At 34.8% G+C, this 20742-nt stretch overlaps 2 protein-coding genes across 2 annotated transcripts; one reads left to right on the forward strand and one right to left on the reverse strand.

Annotated features, from left to right (window-relative positions):
* The first annotated feature begins 4904 nt into the window (after positions 1–4904).
* Positions 4905–7650, forward strand: LOC129299386 (trihelix transcription factor ENAP1-like). The gene is made up of 2 exons (XM_054937860.1): positions 4905–6176; positions 7354–7650. The coding sequence occupies exon 1, from the start codon at positions 5123–5125 to the stop codon at positions 6173–6175; it is 1053 nt and encodes a 350-aa protein (XP_054793835.1). The 5' UTR covers positions 4905–5122; the 3' UTR covers position 6176; positions 7354–7650.
* Positions 7651–9276: 1626 nt separating this feature from the next.
* Positions 9277–20606, reverse strand: LOC129299385 (DNA mismatch repair protein MSH7-like). The gene is made up of 17 exons (XM_054937858.1): positions 20115–20606; positions 18924–19455; positions 18694–18789; positions 18540–18595; positions 18121–18187; positions 17429–17524; positions 14758–14886; positions 14628–14661; positions 14483–14530; positions 13633–13829; positions 13414–13540; positions 13019–13296; positions 12300–12494; positions 11619–12026; positions 11243–11339; positions 10014–10141; positions 9277–9863 (listed from the first exon to the last, which is right to left on the reverse strand). Exons 1-17 carry the CDS (start codon positions 20450–20452, stop codon positions 9387–9389), a joined length of 3303 nt encoding a protein of 1100 aa, XP_054793833.1. The 5' UTR covers positions 20453–20606; the 3' UTR covers positions 9277–9386.
* Between the last annotated feature and the right edge of the window lie 136 nt (positions 20607–20742).

Genomic DNA, 20742 nt, shown 5'->3' on the forward strand with positions numbered 1-20742 from the left:
ACCCTTTCTTTTGAGCAAATCTATTATAATGTATTTAGAATTAGGGTACTAGTAGGATGTGATTATATATATGTGTGTGAGTATGTGTGGATTGTATGGCTTATGTATGAATTTTTTATTTGCTTGTAGACTTATGGCTAGGAAACTTGGCTATGGTGTGTGGTTTTGATGGATTATTTAGTAGACCAAGTTTTCATTACAAGCAAATATTTATTTTGGTATATATGTAATTCTACAAGCAAATACAAAGTGGTTACATTGCAAATGGCGTGCTATGGGCAAACATACACCTTGGATAGAGAGTGGGTGCGGGGCTCCACATAGATATCTAAATAAGTGAAAATATTTAGCATGTATATTCATATATATATATATAATATTGATATTGGAATAGTTTTTGATCACTCTTGTGTGATTTATGCATTTTGAAGGGTTTAGGGTCCATTTTGAGAAATTGCACCTGAGTGTCAAATTTGATATAAAGGGTTTTTCTATCATTTAAATGTTCTATCAGGTATTTTTAGTCCTATTTGACGTGTTCAAAGTGTTTCCACAGGTTTGTGACCATTAAGGTGAGATTTGGACAATTTGAAAATAGTTTTTATCAAAAAATTATAGTTTTGCATCCAGGTGTTCAAATCTTAATCCGACTGTTGGATTTCTCTAAAATTTAGATCACAAGTAAAAAATTTTATAAGCTTCGTGTGGGCTTTGGAATCATGTTGATCAAACATCGGACAGAGAAACGACGCACTCCAAAATTTGGTCCGGAGGAGCTGTCATAACAACAACAGTAATGATGTTACAACATGCATGAAATTCAATCCACTCGTTGGATCTTTTCAAAATTTGGTATTCTAATAGTACCCTTTAAAAGTGACATGTGAGCTTTGGAATCACTCTGATCAGAGGTCGGATGATAAAATGGTGCACTCCAGAAGTTAGTCCGGAGGTGCTATCATGATAGCAAAAATGACCAAACTTGTAACATGTTCAATTTCTAATCTGACCGTTGGATCTTTTTAAAATTTGATACACTTATAGTACCCTTTGAATGTGACATATAAGCTTTTAAAATTACTCGATCGGGGACCGGATGACAGAATGGTGCCTCCCGGAAGTTGGCCCGGGAGGGCTTCCTGCTGTTATGACAGCATCTTTTTACCCTGCTTTTGCCTAGCTTGCTTCCGTGCGCTATAAGTAAAACCTATAAATTATTTTTTAAAAAAATGTTTAAATGTTTATTTTGCAATCGTGTATCTGCTTAGTGATTTAAATAGTTTGTTTCCTAAGTTGATTTTAGGATTAACTCCTTAACACACTTAGTTTATTGAATTGTGTGATTTTTGGATAACACTCGAGGCAAGTATTACAGTTGTGGGGTGCCTAACACCTTTTTCATACTCAACTGACTCCCAAACCTGTTTCTAATTTCGCACACCATCCTTATCTCCTTTAAACAATTTCCTAAAATTTCCCTCAAAATTTTAATGGCAATTCTTGTTTCATCGATTTTCGCTCCGAAAGCCAAAACTTCCTCTCTCACGCATCGTCCACGTCACATTTTCAAGTGCAACAATATGCATGAATGTGTTAAGGATTATGTTCTTCCTTCAGGTAGATGGGATACACCCAAATGAGGCTTTGGTTATTGAATCATGTCGTAAATATCATTGCTAGCTTGAGAGTCCCTTTTGAAGAGAGAGGAGAGGATAAACACTTGTGGATTTACTCTAATGATGGTAATTATTTTGTAAATTTTGGTTATTATGTTCTCTCTACAAGTAGGGAAGATCATAGAGATCCCTTTTGGCGCAACATTTGGAGATGGAAAATACCTGAGAAAATCAAAAGAATGTTCTAGCTGATGGCGCATGATCAAGTACATACAATGAAGTTAAGGCAGCAACAAGGACTTGCGGGTGATGAAAAGTGCCCTTTGGGATGTTCCTTTACAGAAGACATTTACACCTCTTTCGAGATTGCCTACATGCCAGGAAATGGTAGATTGCATATGTTCGTCTAGATGTAATGGAAATTTTTTATAGTTTGGATAAAAGAGTATGGATTTCATGGAATTTAAAACATAATGCTCGAAATCATTTCACTAGAGTTGTTTCTTGGAATATTCTCTTTGCATATACTTACTGGAACATTTAGAAGGACAGGTATAAGTTTCTTTTCCAGACAAAGGAAGGATACTAACTAAAAGACCCTTTTTCTTTCCTTTTCAAAGTGGCTGCTAACTCCAAGATTAATGCCAAATTTGACAACCGCCATGGCTTAAGGTAGGAAGATGGTTTTCATCATCCTAGAAATGAGAGCATTAGATTAGAGATGGATGGATTAGTTCTTGCTATAAGTGTAATATGTGTGGAGGACTTCTGAGAGATATAAATGGTAATTGGGTTTTAGGTTTTACTCAAAAGCTTGACCATGTTCCAGCTTGCATTGCTGAAATTTTTGATATTTTTCATGGGTTGGAGTTATGTTGGAAGAAGGGGTTTAGAACTGTGGAGATCTTTTGTGATTGTGTTTATGCTATACCGACTATCACATGGAACAATCATAGTTATCAGCCCTTCTATGATATTATTCAAGCTACTAGAAGATTGTTTACTTGGGAATTGGTCAGTCAATTTTCATTTTGTTTATAGAGACGATAATAAGGAAGTCGACTATCTAGCTAAGCTGGCTTATCGTGTTCCTTGTGACTCTATTGTGTACACTGAACCATCTCAATAGGTGTGTTGTTGGTTTACTATGGTGTCCTTTTGAGTTTTTTCTTTCTTGATTAGGTTTCTCTTTGTTTGTAATTGTTTACATTCTAGTGAATGAAGTTGTCCTTGTAGTATTTAAAAAAAAACATGCAAAGACATTTAAGGAATAAAAAAAAATAAAAAAGGGATAGTTTTTGCCTTAAATTTGAGATGGTTTGGTTGAAAAATCATCCTGACCTTTTGAGACTTGTGAAAAGCAATTGGGGAGATGATTGTATTACTGTTGAAGGTCTGATTTTTGAGTTCAAAAGGAATCATAATAACAAGGTATAGAAGTCTTACAGGAATGAGGCAAGAAGAATCTCATTGATAGGTTAATTATATTAAAATCTTTATACTAAACATGCCCAAATATAGTCTATTTCATTAAAATAACTTAAGCCATTTGGTTAAACATAGACATCTTGAGTTTTACATATTCATAATCAAACTTTTAATTTTTAGGAGACTCCTTTCATCTCTAATATTTTTTTAAGGAAAACATAATTTTAGATTCTTCACTTTGCTCGAGTTTTGTTATAGATCCTTATACTTTTTTTTAGTATTATAAGTTCCTATACTTTTGATTTTTGGTATTTTAAGTCTCTATAATACTACTCATGAAGGGATCTAAAATAACAAAAAATAAAAGTGTAAGAGCCTAAAAGTCCAAAAAAAAGTACAATGACTTATAGTAAAACTCAAGTAAAATGAAAAAATCAAAGTTATGTTTTCTCTATTTTTTTAAAAAATACAAGTCTAAGCAAGAATAAAATGAAGAAGATAGTAGTAGAGAAAATATAAAAAATAAAAGAAGTCACACATATAAAAATTAGAAGATAGATAATCAATATATAAAGTTTAGGATGTAATCTATTTTTTATTTTTAGATGTGAAAGTTTTTATCTCTAATATTCCCTTTACACTTTTTTCTTCATTTTCTTCTTACATGAGTTTGTACTGTTTTTTTAAGTCTCAAAGGCTTCAAATTTATTCAATCTTCTTCTTCTTTTTTATCTTTCATCCATTAATTCTGTTTTTTTTCTTTCCTCTTTTTTTTTGTCATTTTTTTGTCCCCTATCAAATGGCCCTAACACCTTGTTAGAATCTTTACATTAAGTATATTTAAAGATAGTCTACTATATCAAAATATCTTAAGTAATTTGGTTAAGCACATCTTTAACTTTATATTCATGTTTTATCTTTTAATTTTTAGATGTGAGATTATTTTTTAATGAAAAGGTGAGCTATTATATTACTTTAGAAGTACAAGGGACCAACAAAGGAATTACAAACAAAATACAAAAAGAAAAAAAAAGTAACAAAACCTTTCAAAATCCACTCCCTCCTAATTAGAAAGAGGTAGATGCAGGAGGTGTTGACTTTTTTTTTATCTTTAATAAATTAAATCACTATACAAGTTGAGAAATTTTTTTTTTTTTAGGTATAAAGAGAGGGAACTAGCCTAAAATTACAACAAAATTAAAAATGGCAGGGATTGAATCCCAAAGGAAGCCACTGGAGATTCCATAACAAAATGCCTCCAAGTATTGTTGATCACAGAAACCGGGTCCTGGGATTTATGATAGTTGGATTTGAAGATAAATTCATTCCTCCCGTTCCATAATTTCCATATTATCACCCCCCAAATAAGATTCCAATCAGCTTAATAAATAGAACTCAACTCTTTGTTTCAGATTCATACAAGGGGATAAAAGCCCAATAATTTCTCCCCGTTTAGCAACTATATGGAGGAGAATTTTAGCAAGATTTTGAAGATTGTGGATGATATTGGGTTTTGCATTGAAGGCTGATGATTTGGATGTTATTCATAATCCCTTTTATTAGAATTCCTTTCAACGGTTTTTTAAAACCATGGCAAATAAACACATCTCTCAGGAGCCTTTTAGTTTGTGATCATTATTTGAATTTGAATAGCACAATTTGAGTTTAGCCATGCCAAAATTCATATTTTTCTTTAAGCCCATCAACATTAGAAGCATATGGGCCCAGTTGATGTATATTTGAGTCCATGAAGGCCCATGTTTGACTAGTTTCATTACCAGACCTTTATGGACCCCTTGGTTCACTGTACAACATTTCGGCCCATTTAGTCTATCCTCACCCTCATCTCTCCTTCGTGTGCCTCGTTTTAGTTCGGTATACACCCAAAACCCTAACGAATTCGCGTTCTATTCATCCTCCATCTTCTCCAAAATTCTTTTCCTCTTTGAATGCTGAATCTTGCTTAGCGAGTTAGTTTGTGTTTAGCTTCTTAAATTCTTTGTTTTACTCCATCAATTTTCAGAAAATATTCAATTGCGATTCTGCTAAATCGCTTAGCTGTTCCTATATTACCATACATGGACAATATTATGGAAGATGATGCAACGTACCCTCGAAAGCCCTACGTTTCGAACCGTCCTAATTATTCTCATCGCCAAGAGCATTTGATTCGCGCTGCCCCTTATCATCGACCAGTGATCAGTCGATACGACGAGGGCGGTGAAGATGAAGAAATGGATGAATATGATGTAGGGAATGACCTGGAGGACGATAATGGTGATGGGGAAAATGGCGTGAATATTGACAGCGATGACGGGTTTGAGAGAAACCCGAAGAAAAGGAAATTGCGGAATCCGTCTGTTTCGAACTATGAGTCGGTACCTCATGGGAAGCTTTCACACGGGAATCGAAGCCCAACAGATGAATGGACGGAGCATGCGACGTTTGTTCTGCTGGAGGTTTGGGGGGACAAATTTCTTCAACTTGGGAGAAAGAGCTTAAGGTCTGAGGATTGGCAGGATGTGGCCGAGAAGTTTTCGGAGGAGCTGAAGATGGAGAGGACCGTGGCACAGTGTAGGAATATGTTGGATAAACTGAAAAGAAGGTACAAGAAAGAGAAAGCGAAAGTGGATGAAATGGGGTTGAATTCTAGTAAATGGGCTTATTTTAAGAAGATGGATATGTTAATGGCTTCATCAGCGAGGCAAGAATATGGACTTTCCTGTGGAATGGATTCAGGGGAGTATGTGTTCATGAATACAAGGGTTTATTTAGATCGATCGAATGGGTTGGATGAGATGAGGGATAGCCCTGGGGAGTCAGAGACGTCTGAAGATGATTCGGATGGGCTTCCGCCGAGGAGGACTAGGATTGTAGATAATGATGATGGGGAAGAGTCTTCCTTTAGGGAGTTGGCGGATTCTATTCAGAAGTTTGGTAAAATATATGAGAAAATTGAGAATCGAAAGAGGCGGCAGATGATGGAGTTAGAGAAGATGAGATTGGATTTTAATAGGGAGTTAGAGCTACAGAAGAAGCAGATTTTGGAAAGAGCTCAGGCTGAAATTGCCAGCTTGCAAGAAGGAGATGAGGAGGATTCGGACACATCTACAGAGAATGTTAGTGAATGATGTAGGTGGTTGCTGTTAAGTTATCTTGCTTGAATTTTGAATTGCTTGTTGAACGTGGATACTTTTGCATCCTTTGTCTTGTTGCTTGTGATTCGTTATGCTGTCTAGGGTAATTGTGTTACTTACGAGGGCTTCATTGTGTTTCCGGGAAAATTGCTGAATGAAAAGGATTATTGAATCTATTTGTTGCTTCTTTCACTTCAAGTACTTTAACACCAAGACATTGATTGTGTTACCTTTTGGTACGCCTTTTTTATTACATGTTTAATGTTTCAGTATATATTTCACTCATGGCACACAAGGCATTCACTTAAATACAGTACTCTCATGTTATGAAGATGACTTCTAAGATGTTATTTCTGTTGAAACTGTGTACTAAGTCTTCCTCTGTCTTGTTAATGCTATCCTTATTGTTGGTGTAAACGGCTTTTAGTTAATTTCACTTGCTGCTTTCAGTGGATTGTCGTAAAGCTTTTGTTAGAAATGAGTTAGCATTATTTGACACGTTTAGTTCCTTATTTAATAAATAAGTTGTTTTCAACACGGGAAATTTACTTGAATGAATAGCTAGAATGATGAAATGGTTATATATTCATAATATGGAGTGGCAAGCGAGTCGCAGAACGAGACTGGTGTTGTTGACAGAAACAGATTTAAGATTAATTAGAAAGGGGAAGTTCCAAACTTTGTAAGATGAATAATGCTTTCTTCTTGCATTGATTGGGATATGTAAGATAATCCTGTAAAAGAAATGGCATTCGGAGTGTGTATTTTTCTTAACCTTGCTTAGTATGTGAGACCGCTGCAAAGGAAGTAACTTTCCATACCTTAGTAATTTGGTTTTAAAATGTGGAATAATTTTGTCGAGCTTGTTCTTAGGAGAGTTTTTCATTTTAGACTACCTTCACCTGCCCGACGCATTACGTAAAGAGGTGGTTGTTTTAATAATGTCTCAAACGTAGACATCTGTGTCTTATTTCAAGCTGCTGCATCTTTTATTTACTGTTCGTTAACATTGTAAGATCCTTGTTTGGATTAAAGGGTGAGCCTTTTCATTACATAATGCATGATTTCTAATTGTAAATGGTGCAAGATATTTGACTGTTCAATATTACATTGGATTAAAGTGACATTGATTTACATTTTACATGTATTTGCTTCATTTTACTTTGTTTTAGGTGTTGGAATCTTAGCAAAGGTCGTACATGTTTGGTGCAACATTATTGGAGGAAAAGATCGCCTTCAAGTGAGTGTGTGACCTACAAGTTCAAGGTTTTAACCATCTGTATTTATTCCTACAATTAGGAAACTGTTTCCACGGTTTAATAGTTTTGTAGTGTTATGAACGGGGGACGGGGTACCTCTCATTTTTTTGTCATATGTTGCGATCACTGTTGCCCATTTCAGCCAGATGCTTGGTCCTTATTATGTCGTCAAGAAATTGGTAGCTTGATGCTTATAACTTGCAAAATTTACATGCATCGCACCTGAATTTTCATGCGCCCCCCCCCCCCCGGGGGGGGGGGTCTTGGCTTCACTTGAAATCTTTTCGCATTGATCTTTTCCTTTTCCCCCCCTTTTACCTGGAATACAACGGCCATGATGGAATTGTGCATGAATAAAAGAAAGACTAGGGTCATGTTTGCGAATGGAATGGAATGGAAAAATTAAGACAAAAATGAATTAAATCATCTTTCTCCCCGTGATAAACATGATAAAACTCATTAATATGTATTATAAATATAGAAATCATCACACCTTGTAAATATTTTAAGAATCATGATTTTCAACCTCATGAATTAAATTGCTCCTTCTCCTTATAAATTTACTTAGTTATCTCCTTTGATTATTTTATTTTTACTTTTATTTATTCAATCTATTTCATTTATTTCATGTTAATAAGCAAATATGACCTAGGTTTGGTCAATTTATTAAAAAGAATGTCAAAGTTGTCTTGATTAGTTTGGTGAGTTAACCAATTAGTGTTGGTGTTCGCTTCTTTAAATACGTAATCACTGTGGCGGTTCAATTATGCATGATGCGTTCTCAGATAGTCCTGTGTGTTTGATTTGGGGTTAATTTCTAGAGGGCTCCTTTTTTTTTTTTTTCCTTTTAATCTTTATGGAATTGGAAGGACAGATGATTCCTTCAAGCAATTTTGGTCTTTTCCTTCCCGTTTCTTTCATCTCCATAACATCGAAAACAAGCTATACATTTATCCAATGCTAAGATGTTACCATTTTGAAATGTAAGATACTCTCTTATTTCTATTATGGGGTATTTTTTAAAAAATTATTCTTAATATAAGGCACTTTATAGGATATTAAATATTTTTGTTAATATTACTTTTATTTAAACTCATTAATTATAAAAAATATAATGTAAATTTTAAAAATTTTCATTTATATAGGGGTAAAATGGAAAGCTTATTTTATTTTCAGATGAAATTAATAACTTAATATTTTTTATTGATTTTGGTGAAGTAATTAGAAATTTTTTTATAATAGGGACAATGGTAACGAGCATATATTTTTGTACAGTTTTCTTTAACCACTGATGTTACCCAAAAGTTGGTGATTACAAAATTACAAATTGGGTCCTTAACTGCTTTGGCAGTACTCGCTAAGTGATGTTAGACCCGACATGCTTCTAAGAATTTATGGTAAGAACTAAGAATTCACCCATGCTGGCCACTTTGAGCAGGACAAATATAAAATGTCAAGAATTTATGGCCATTTTTAACAACACAAAGATCGTTATTTTTTACACACTGTAATGAGGTTTTTAATATATTAATAATATTTTTTAAGTTATTAAGATATCAAAATAACACATCAGGTTGGCTAAAAAAATAGCACAATACCAAATGCTAACCAAAGCTTTGACTCCAATTGCCACCACCAATTAATGCCAAAGCCAATTGCTAGCACTAATAGTCATGTCTGACATGACAAATTCTGTTACTGGCCGTTTCAAGGCTGTTTAGGATCGATGAGTGGGAAAATTGTAAGTATCACGTATCAATGTGTAACACAAGGACATAGATATGAAGAATGCTTTATCGATGATTTCACACAGGAAACATTTCGAGCCATCTCGCATGTGGGAAGCAGCAGCCTTTACTTGAAATCTGCCAATCACTAAAGTTAAAACATCATAATATACATGCAATCCTATAGACTTTTTACTCTGCCTAATCTGCTCCTTGTTCCTAGTTTCCTGATTTAAGCGAAGTCTTCAGCTCACACCACATACAAAACAACGAATCGAAAGCATCTTCATCGAAGGTCAGACAATCTTCTATTCTCGAGATGGACACTAGGGTCTTCAACCACTCTTCATGAAGAGTAGAGAACTCTGATCTCTGTTCGCTTGACCAAAAACTTCTTCCAATTGATTTCTTCATCCGTTGGCTAGCCTTTGAAGCATCATTCACTATCTTTTCAGGGATCCCAGCCATGAGAGCCACCTGCAATCCGTAGCTCTCTGGACACGCTCCGGCGAAAAGTCGATACAGGAAGACTAGCTCCTTTCGACGTTTGGAATGGCCATCAGATTCTGACTCAAAAGCACAGGCCATGTGTTGCAGCGTAACATGTGGATGAGAGGCAAACTCTTTTGTGAGCGAATGGTAGTGTGTGGCAAATAGTAAGCGACAGTTGACCTTTTCGATCAGATGGCGGAAAACCTGAACCAGGATAGTGATTCACACTATTCAGTCATGTGTTAAAGAATCGACGAGAACAATAAAATATTTTAAATAAGCCTGAAATTTAACAAGTAAACATAGAACAGCAACACTTCAAGAAAATTCAGGTAGTTAAAAGCAGCAACTTACTGAGTATGCTATTGCATAGCCATCAAAAGTGCTAGTTCCCCGGCCCAATTCGTCAAGAATGACCAGAGAATCTTGAGTCGCATTCTGAAGAACTTGTGCAGTTTCTGTGCACTCAATGAAGAAGGTGCCTGCAAACAAAAGTGAACCTTTTTATTAGCAATCCTTCAAGCCTTGAGACAAACAGTAGCTTCGCACATGTCAGCTTCTAAATATCAGATTTCAAAAATTCCCAAGTCATGAATGGTTTGATTCATTTAGAAATCGAGCCTACTGTTCTTTGATGTGTTTAGGAAGGCAATATCCTCTGCATGCGTCATCTATATGTATGCCAATTTCCATGCAATCATATCGTCTGCCCTCTGATGTTCAAGGCATGTCACAACTAGACCATAAAAAGTTTAGTCTCACCTTCTAATATACATTTTCAATGAGCTAGATACATAGATAATTTTAAACTTCGTTAAAATTCTATAGGCACTTGACCATAAAAAGTTTAGTTTCACCCTCTAATATACATTTTCACTTAGCTAGATACATAGATAATTTTAAACTTCGTTAAAATTCTATAGGCATCTCTTTTATTTTCTAGACATACACTTTAGTCCAATCATAACTTTTTTAACCAAATACCATCATAAAAATATGCAAGAACGCATTCTAGTTTTTTTTTTTTTTAACAATGTATTCATAATGAAACATATTTTAGTTCAAATTTAAATTGAACTAAAGTGTAATGCAGCTTGTTTTCTTAAGAGATCTACGTATATATAAATATCAACACAGACAAAAGATACCACGCAATTTCAATATAATTAGAAAAATCTCCCTAGTCTACTTATATTTTAGATTATGCTCGAGAAAGAAGAGGTTTTTTTTTTAAATTTAAATGTCAGCCATTTAAGTTATATTCACAGATTTTCAACGTTATATATTCGGCAATAGCAAGTCCTATCCCAACTAGCAAGCCCATAAGGATATTCCCCTCGAAATGACACGTTCAGGCTACCAGTTAATTATTGCTGGATGTTCCATTCCCAAAGCAAATGCCAATGTTGTGTTAGAAATATCATGGCCTAGAGCAAGTAGGGCAAATTTTCACACCGGTTTTTTTTTTTTTTTTGATAAAAAGATCAATTAATGGGAAAAAAAAAGCAATTGATAACGCAATTGCATGATAGAAATGGTCACTTTATTGAAAAAAGCACGCTTTTATGCTTAAGACTACATACTCTCGCCGGTCATGATTCTATCAGTGGCTCCAAGCCTTGTGAAGATGATATCCACAACTGAGAGATCACAGTTTTCACATGGCACGTAACAGCCCAGCTGCAGAGACATCAGAGACAAATCTATCATAAAAAGAAAACTAACTGGACATCATAATATGTCTGACAGTACGAGATGATAAATGAAGGAAATGTAACATATTGTTCCCTTGACCTATTGTTTACAATTTTGTGGAATATTTTTAACTTCCATCAGGGGAAAAGTATCTTAAATTTCTGTACTTCGTATGCAACAAAAATGAGCGTAGCATAATCTCTATAAATCCAAGTGGTCATCCAGCATGCTTAATATAATTAAAAGGATAAAACGAAAGGGAACCTGGGCCATAATAACTGCTAGACAGGTGGCACGCAGAAGTGTTGATTTTCCACCCATGTTTGGTCCAGTCAGCAGCAACGTATGAGGATGACGGACATCTGTTTTCTCACCAAGATTTATGTCATTGGGGACAGGCAAATTTCCAAGCTCTCCAAGGGCAAATGGATGCCATAGCCCCTTCATTTTAAGCACAGGTCCCACAAAATCTTGACTTGTGCTTTTTGATGAAGACGCTATGACTGGCCGACACATGGTTCCACATGACATGCTGGAAGTGACTGCAAAAGATCTAAGGACATCTATGCAATTGACGGCATGAACAACTTCAAACCATTCGGCAACTTTCTCCATGAACACTTCTATGAGTGTAGCAAGTGTTTCAGCATCCGCATCTGTTACCTCATGATTCTGTCACCAAATACAAAAATCAGACGTTTACATGTTATAAAAACATTCTGCACTGTATATAAATTGCCTTAAAGAACATGAATGACTGCAGAATATAACGCTAATTAAAATATCCATTGTGCTACATCCACTGGATCAGTTTGACAGTTGCCAACTCCGTACAGAAGAAACTTAACAGTTCAAATCATTGATTAAATCAAAATGTACGAAGAACATGTATGTGGAGAAAGCTCCTGTCCATGGCAATTGATACTGAATAAGGAAGAAAAATACCTGGTAATCGGGGAAGTCACTTTCTATAGCAGCTTCAAACTGACTAAGAAATTGATCAAGCCCACAGCTACCAGTCAGAACTGGAACTTTAAAAACTTTAGTAAAGGATGACATTAGAGGTCCCTCGTTCTGTAGAAGCAGTAATAAATTCAACCCAGTTCGAAGGCCTTTCACAAGTGACCCAAACACCTTCACCTGTAACACTTAAAATTCATTAAAGTGCACTCAATAATAGACATAGATTACAGACTACGAATAGATCGGAAAAATATGGGGGAAAAAACAGAAGAAAGTTTGTTCATCTTCAATGTGAATAGGATGCATTTACAAGTGAGGAGAGCCCATTTATAGGCTCAAGGCATAAAGGAATTTACAATGGTGCCCCTAGCATTTTCACAAAAATAAGAAAGACCCACTTCTAAAACAGACATTCAACTGATCACACGTAATGGACTGAAAATCAAGGTAGCCAAAATTATAATAAAACCTTTCCAACACATCAATGGGTTTACTTTAAAACGTCACAGAGAAACAGAAAGAGACATATGTCATAAAGAAATGAGACCATAGAAGAAAGGGACCAAGGAGCGACAAATCTGTTCTTAATAGAGCACAGACGAAAGGGGAAAGAGCTATAGCCAAACATCCGAGCAATGAAGAGAACTTCAGACTTCAGAGTAAGAAATATTTCACAAACAAAAAACAGCAGCAGAACTGACCCTCCGCTTCAATACTTTCTGGCGAAACATTGGCAGTAGGAGAGGACCTGATGACTGAAGGGTAATCTTGATCCGGCCAAGCAATCGTTCCAAATCTGGTAGCTTGTGAAGATGTTGAGCAATGAGTGACACAATCTCGGGGCACGACACTAGACCATCAACCACGTCTAGCCGGTTGTTTATCCCGTCAACATCTTTTAGAGGATGGCAGATCCAACTCCTTAGAACCCGCTTTCCAGATGAGGTTACACAACTATCAAGATATTTGTATAATGTGCCTGAAGATGAAGCAGATAAACTTTAGGATTGCACGAGTTGCTCACAAAAATAAGTAGAATATCCTGATCCTTGTTTTTAAAAAAAAAAAACAGAGAGAGAGAAATGCTAGGACTTGCCTGACTGACCACCATCAGCATTATTACTGAAAATCTCAAGGTTAATCAATGTCTGTCCGTCCATTTTGAGGCAGCCCCTATAAACTTGGTATGGATATATATCCCCATTCTGCAGGACATCTTCCAACTGAAAGAAAGGTCGAACCGATTCATCATTATATTCAAGCTTGTGAGTTCCATTAGTAACATTTCTCTAAATGGGCATAATATCAAGCATACCATCAATCTAGTGAGATGATTAATCAATCCGCCAAGAGCACACATGGTGGTTTCAGGATGATTCACTTTGCTCAGTGCATGATCTAGTGAATCAGATGACCTCTTAAAGTATCCATTCAAGCGAACTAAATCAGTAACCTCAGGGGATATTAAGTCAGTGAGCGACTGCACTGGAGTCAATTGTAGTGTCGTGGAACCTACAAGAGAAACAAAACCTGTTAAAAAATGCATTGACTTTTTTTAAAAATTTACAATCTTAACTTAGTATTGTGACAAACATTTTGCACTCAAAGCCTGTTTGCATCTCAAAAGCTTTAATATTAGGAGGCCTAAGAGTGAATCGTATTAGTATCCCTAATGCAATCCTCACGCTAAAGCCCTTTGAACTTAAAGCATGGACTAAAAACAATTCTGTTGAAACTTTTATTTTAATTTAAAAGGTGAGGTGTCACGAATTGGATTCTCAATTATTTACTCAGAGCATTGGATACCAATAATTACTCAAAATTCTAATAAGTCGTAATAGAATCCGGAAAATTTAATACAAATGTTGACTTTGTAAGTTGCACAAAAAGTGCACCTCTCTGAACCTGAGTTCACGGGTGGATAAATTAGAACAATTGGTCAACTCAAAAGTTAAATCATTGCAGCTAGGAATGATGTATTCACATTAACAAACGCAAGACACATTTGTTATAAGATATATCAAGCAATGAAGACCATTTTTCCCATCAAAGTTGCATTATATATCACATACAACTTCCAGGGAATGCAAAGAACTGAAAAAACCCCATTTAGAAATTCCGTGTCTGTATAGCCAACAATGCTTTTCATATCTTCTCATTCTTACCATTTAATGAGTATTTTTTAAATGCTTTCTGAGCTTCTTTGGACAACCCTGCAGCAAATAATGTTTCAGCATTAAATCACAGGTTTGTCAATTTTAGAGACAAGGTTAGTTCAAGCCTAGTGCAAAAGGAGATAAAACTGTTCACCTCTGCTTTCATATATAACTTCCTTAGGTGACACCTAAAATCAAACTCTCAGAAACAAATTAGCCAATTATACAAAATTAAAACTGTTCACTCAAACTAAGTAGCAAGAATAAGTACAGGAAGAACATACTTGCAACAATAAAGCCCCTAAAGCAGAACATGATGCATCATCATCAATGGAACCAACCCAAAACCTAAGTGCGGCACAGTCAACAAAAGCGAAGCCATACTGAACTGAACCATTATTCAGGTCACTCCCCTGCAAAAAATTTCAGTGCAACAAAATGTCAGCATCTTGCAAGATTCACAAGATAATTTTCCAGGAGGGGACAAATAATTTAGAAATAGGGAATAATTGAGAACAAAGCAGAAGCCCAATTTATATAGACTATGGGGGGCAAAAAGGAAAAAGGAAGTTATCAAATTGCCACTTGATGAGTAGCCAAGTCAGATGGAAACCCTCCCCTAAAAGCTGTCATTAAGATGGAGAATCAACCCATATAAATACCTCAAAATATCCCATACAACTCAATGTGGGAATTAGGTATCCTGTGAACACCATATTTTGTCAAGGTCCTAATAAGTAAATAAGATAATATCTATAGTAAAATAAAAAAACGAAAATAATAAGAATAAAAAAAATTTTACGAGAAAATATAAAAAAAAAAAAAAAGTTGGGTACAACGATAATAAAAATATATATATTCAAGCTAGATCACAATATAATAATTGAAATAATCAGAATATAATATAATATGATATTATAATTTGAAAATTTCAAGATAATATAATCTAATCTTATTTGAAGATTTCAAGATAACCTAATATCTAATATTAAGATTTGAAGATTTAAAATAATATAATATCAAAATATAATAATAGGAAAGATAACAATTAATATCTAATATCTAAATAATAATAATAATAATAATAATATAAGAATATATAAAATACTAATATTGATCACGATAGGATTGAGATATTAGAGAAACCCTAAGTGTAGGGTCTATATAAAGGAAAGCAAAGGTAGAGCATGGGATAGTTAGAGACTTAAGGAAACCATGGGAGAAAGGACGATAGAGATTTAAGTGGATTGAGATTTATAGAGGTAAGTTCACCTTCTCTTAAACTTTGGGCATGCATGCTTTTACATTAATCAAGTATTTCATAAGGTTGAATCTTAAAGTTTGAGTCTAGAACCTTTAGAGCTCTGTACGTGATCTCTCCTGTAATTGAATTACAAATTTTTGTCTTCGTGTGATCGAATATGGTGTGCGTGAGATGATTTCTTGGAGCTATTGCTTTATTCTTCTTCATCTTGAATCTTCACATATGAGCCTTAATCTTTAAAGTTCTCTTCTCTTTCTGAAGTTAATTAATTTATCATGAGTGGTGATAAATTATCACAGTGCATCATTAGAATTGTTTCATATTTTTTTGATTGCTTTAGACTTTTAGAGTTCTTGCAATTTTATAAATTAATTAATTTATTATCCTATACATACCGATAAATTATCGCATGTGCATAGTTTTAAAATCATCAATTGCTTGAGACTTTCTGATTCCTCGCAAATTTATAATCATATTTTAAAATATTTTATCCTCATTTAAAAATAAAATATTTTCTTAAAAACACATAAAATAAAATAATTTTTCAAAGGTGAATGTACAGTAAGAAGCTTTCATAAAATCTTATTATAATATTTTTTCCAAGATTATCCCTCAGAATTTTGTTACAAATAAAGAAATAAGATATTTTCATAAATAAAAATTACAAACCAACATTAAAGCTATTTTATAAAAAATTAATAATTAATATTTTTCTTAAAAAATTTCCAACCAAGAGACATGACCCAGAACTACGTGGGCTTTGATCCCTCAAAAGGGTACGTAAGCTCTAGGTTTCATCCTAGATCAAGTCTAACTTATAAATAAAATTTTTCCCTTTTAATTTTCTAACTTTTTTTATCTTATTTTTTTATTAAGGATAATTAAGATATTTTTAAGGCTATTTAAATTTATATAGTTAACTTAAGGTAACCATTCACATGAATGGGTGTTGTAACACCTTCCTCGCACACAATCGACTCTCTTACCTTTTTTTCTATGCGTAGATCACATGTCAAAAATGTTTTCAAAATTACCTGTAAAATTTTGGTGATGACTCCAAATAAATTTATTTTTATTCAATTTTCCTCCTCGGGAAATTCTGAATTGGGCGCGACATATCCCATACTACTTTTACCTTAGTGTCCATGAATTGGCCCCACACTGAGAGCAAACTTGCAGTATCCACACTCTATGACACCTTACTAGTTGATGGGTACTCAAATGGGATGAAGAAATCTCCCCCAAAAGCTAGCTATTGAGGTTGAACTACCGACTTAAAATTTCCATAGAGTATCTCAAGCCATGTGACTTACGCACCCCATACTACCTTAGTCTCCATCATTGCTTTTCTTGAATGTTGAACATTTTTTAAATGTCAGGAGTCCTTTCTAACGTCAATCTGAAAGCATCTATTACTATGGGTTAACAAAAATCTTTGATGGCTGCAATATTTCAAGCCAAGCTTCAATTCTGAAGATATAAACAAAAGCTGAATAAATCTTTTTACCAAATTTCCATATATGCCAGAATGTAAAAAACGATTATTTAGGAGAAATATACTGAATTGAAGTTGAAAAATGTTCATCAAACACACAAGATAAATAAAAAGGTAAAAGTAAAATTACTATTGCATTGCTAATACATGTAATCTGGCAACTAGGTAAAAAAGAGAAACCAGCAGCAGTGTGAACCTCTTTTATTGCAAGAAGATGAACAGCATCAGGACCAATATTGTTATCCACCAAGGTTGATGGAGTGACAACCTGAACTAATTTTCTTGGAATAATCTGCAACAAGACAGTGAATCATACCGTGCAAAAGGAAATCCAAGTCCAAGCAGTCACATAAGAAAACTCGATGAATCCAACAGCATCAAGGATGCATTATAACATAAAGTCAGATCAGATGTCAACTCCAGGAGTTTACATAACTGGGATAAAAACAACTTTCAAATGATAACAGCAAGTTCAACTGCAACTTTTTGTATTTGAATAAACTCACATGAGAACTATATAATTTAAGGTGAATAAACACAGACCTGAGATAATAATAGTGGAAAGATAAATGAAAGAAAAGTAGGAGACTAAGAGAACATCAAAGTATCAATCATCACGTCGAGGGGTGTTGGAGATTACAGGTTATTTAGGTTAGACTGTCAAGGAATTAACAAACTAACCTCTGAATAGGAAAAAAAAAAATTAACATACTATTATTTTATATGCACCCTTCTCCATCCTAAGACATAATCTCCAAATCATAATTTTACAGTAAAAATACAAATGAAGCATTTTATTGAAGCAAAATTATCACACGCAACTAGTTCACAAAAAAATTTGCATGAATTTATTCAAAACAATATGATTACAAGCAAAGTAAAACTCACAGAGTTAACGCCTTTGGCCTTTGCTTCTTGAGATGTCTCCAATTGCTCCACTCTTCCAACCTTGTATCTTAACAATGAGGAAAGAAAAAAAACACATGATTCTACAACAATAAGCACTATGGAATTGACATCCATAATAAGATTAGATTTTTGTACTCTTTATCTTGAGTTAGGAAAGATAACAAGTGGTAGACATGGTGTGATCTCATGAGTCATTGTTAAACATCCTCAGACAGCCACATTAATTAATTGTAACAAGTGGTAGACATGGTGTGATCTCATGAGTCATTGTTAAACATCCTCAGACACCACATTAATTAATTGTATTTGTATATAATACAAATTTATATCATCCCAATGGCATTAAATAGCAGAAATAAACAATGATCTGGCTAATAAAATTCCAACTCCATCCTCACCCACGAGCTACCAATTTCTGAACAGCGTCATCAATCCCACTTTCAGGGATACCAACCTGAAGAAAAAATAACAAATCACTTGCTTTTCCAGATGGACAAATAACCAAAAAAGGGTCAAGGAAAAAAGAAGAAGCAATCATTGAATTAGAACCACCTGCCGACATTTTCCTACACCACTTAATGTCATTTTCCAGTCAAGCTCCTTATGGCCAATTTCAGCATCCATTTCATAAAGCTCATAAAATTTCCCCTGAAGTGACCATAATTTGTGGCGCAATAAAATTTCAAATAATGAATTTAGTATCAAAACAAAAGTATATAAATAAATAAACTTGGTAGAATAGGCTTTTATATGCTGATATTCAAAGAACTGAATTGACTAACCACTTTGAAGAATAGCACAACATCCATGTATTTACATTTGACACTCCAATACTGTTTCTGAGATGCTGACATTTTTTTCAAAACTTCTGGAGGTATATAAAGGGTTGTCCTGTCATACAGAGGATCATCAGGCTTCCTTCCATTAGCATCTCTAATACGACAAGGATCCAGCCACTCAAACTTGCTAACCATGTCTACTTCCTTTTTTGTCCTTTTCAGGGATGTTAAATCCTCCAAAAATTTGACTCTTTTGCTAGAATCTAGCAAGGAACTAAACTTGGAACCATCATCTCGACATCGCTTTGCACGAGAGGCAAGAGGCTGCATCCCTGGGGTTTCAGGTCTAGGAATATCCTCATTGTGTTCAACAGGAATGATGTCTTCCTGATCAGCCTTATTGGAAATTGCAACATCATCTTTTATGATAGGTTGGAAAGCTCCTTCTTGTTTGGACTGTTCTTTAAGGTTTCCATTCACACATCTTCCGGATGCTGGCGATGTTTTAGTCAATATGTCAATGGATGACAGGCTCCTGCAAAAATTTTCTCATGGCATTGTTTTACAAGAAAACAAAAGTGATGTGAAGCAAAAGTATTACAATCATCAATATGAATATACATACATACATACATACATACATACAAAATAAGTGACACCATTTACAAGTCATAATCAATGTAGTTTATTTCTGAGATTCTATGCAACGCATGTGAAAATGTGTATTGTGTATTTAACGTGGTTAACAAAAATATAAATTGTGTGTGAGTATGAAAATCCGTTACGGTGCTTCAAGTTAATCTACGTTGTGACATCAATTTATTGAAGCGCCCGCAAATCGTCAGCACGGACTTCTTATAAATTTTGAATGACTAGAGAAAGCGTCATTTCCATAATATCATCCTTGAAGAAGGATAGTACATTGATGTCTCCTTTTGGATTTCAATTACATGAAAGTTATAGAATAAATCTTTTCAATCTCAGGATTACCATTTCTATTAGATGAATAAAACATGAACGCAATTTGGCTTTAATAAAGCTTTCAAAATTTGTGCACACATTTCAGCTTCCCCGGAGATAGTATGTGTGCTAAAAAAATAGGGACGATAAATGACGTTCAAGTTGCATTTAGTACTCTCAATTTTTCTTTCGCCGGAGAAAAAACTATCTAAGGTAAAAACAAATTAAAAATACCTCCGAGTAGCTTTGCCACCATCTTCGTCTCTTACAAATTTATGCATGATTCTCGAAAACGGAGTAGCGCCATTGCTTTTATCATTTGAAGAGAAAGTGGACGGCAAAATCTGACGTGGCACCTTCTCTGGTGGCGTGTCAGTTCCCCTGACTTCAGCGGATGAATCATTTGCGAGAAGCGACGCCGGTTGAGTGAAAGCAGACAGAACACTGTGCTTGTCTCCTTTAATCGGCAAACTGGGAGCTCCACGGTTGCCGCCCAAGTGTCCGGGGCCGGAATCTGAGTTGGTCGATGAAGATTTTTGGAAGAATGAGAGTAAAGACCTCTGGCGATTCATCTTTTCGATGAGCAATAAAGAAACAGAGAGTGCCTGACGACGAATAAGAGGAAATTATAAGTCGTCAAATTTTGGCGCCAAGAATGGTAAGCGCGCTAAACCCATTGAATGGAAATCGGCTTCGCTCCACTCTTTTCTCCAACTCCAATTTCAGGCTTTCGGCTTTCAAGTAAAAAAGAACCAAAATGGGTTCAAAGAAGGGAAAATTTTACTGCTGGACCAGATATAATAATAAAAATAATCTTTAAATTTCTGAAATTTTCTTTTTTCTTTCAATGGGGAGAATCTTG

Source organism: Prosopis cineraria, unplaced genomic scaffold (assembly GCF_029017545.1).
Source record: "Prosopis cineraria cultivar Desert tree isolate PC_DT_omini unplaced genomic scaffold, ASM2901754v1 PC1142, whole genome shotgun sequence".
Taxonomy (NCBI): domain Eukaryota; kingdom Viridiplantae; phylum Streptophyta; class Magnoliopsida; order Fabales; family Fabaceae; genus Prosopis; species Prosopis cineraria.

Bases quoted from the DNA above. Each gene is read 5' to 3' on its own strand.
- LOC129299385 (XM_054937858.1), bottom strand. From the start codon at position 20,452: ATGAATCGCCAGAGGTCTTTACTCTCATTCTTCCAAAAATCTTCATCG. The intron at 14,531-14,627 runs GTGAACAGTTTT...TATTTGCTGCAG, and splicing joins AGTTATATATGAAAGCAGAG to GGTTGTCCAAAGAAGCTCAG. The intron at 13,297-13,413 runs GCAAGTCCTAGC...CTTCATCTTCAG, and splicing joins TGCTGATGGTGGTCAGTCAG to GCACATTATACAAATATCTT.
- LOC129299386 (XM_054937860.1), top strand. From the start codon at position 5,123: ATGGACAATATTATGGAAGATGATGCAACGTACCCTCGAAAGCCCTAC.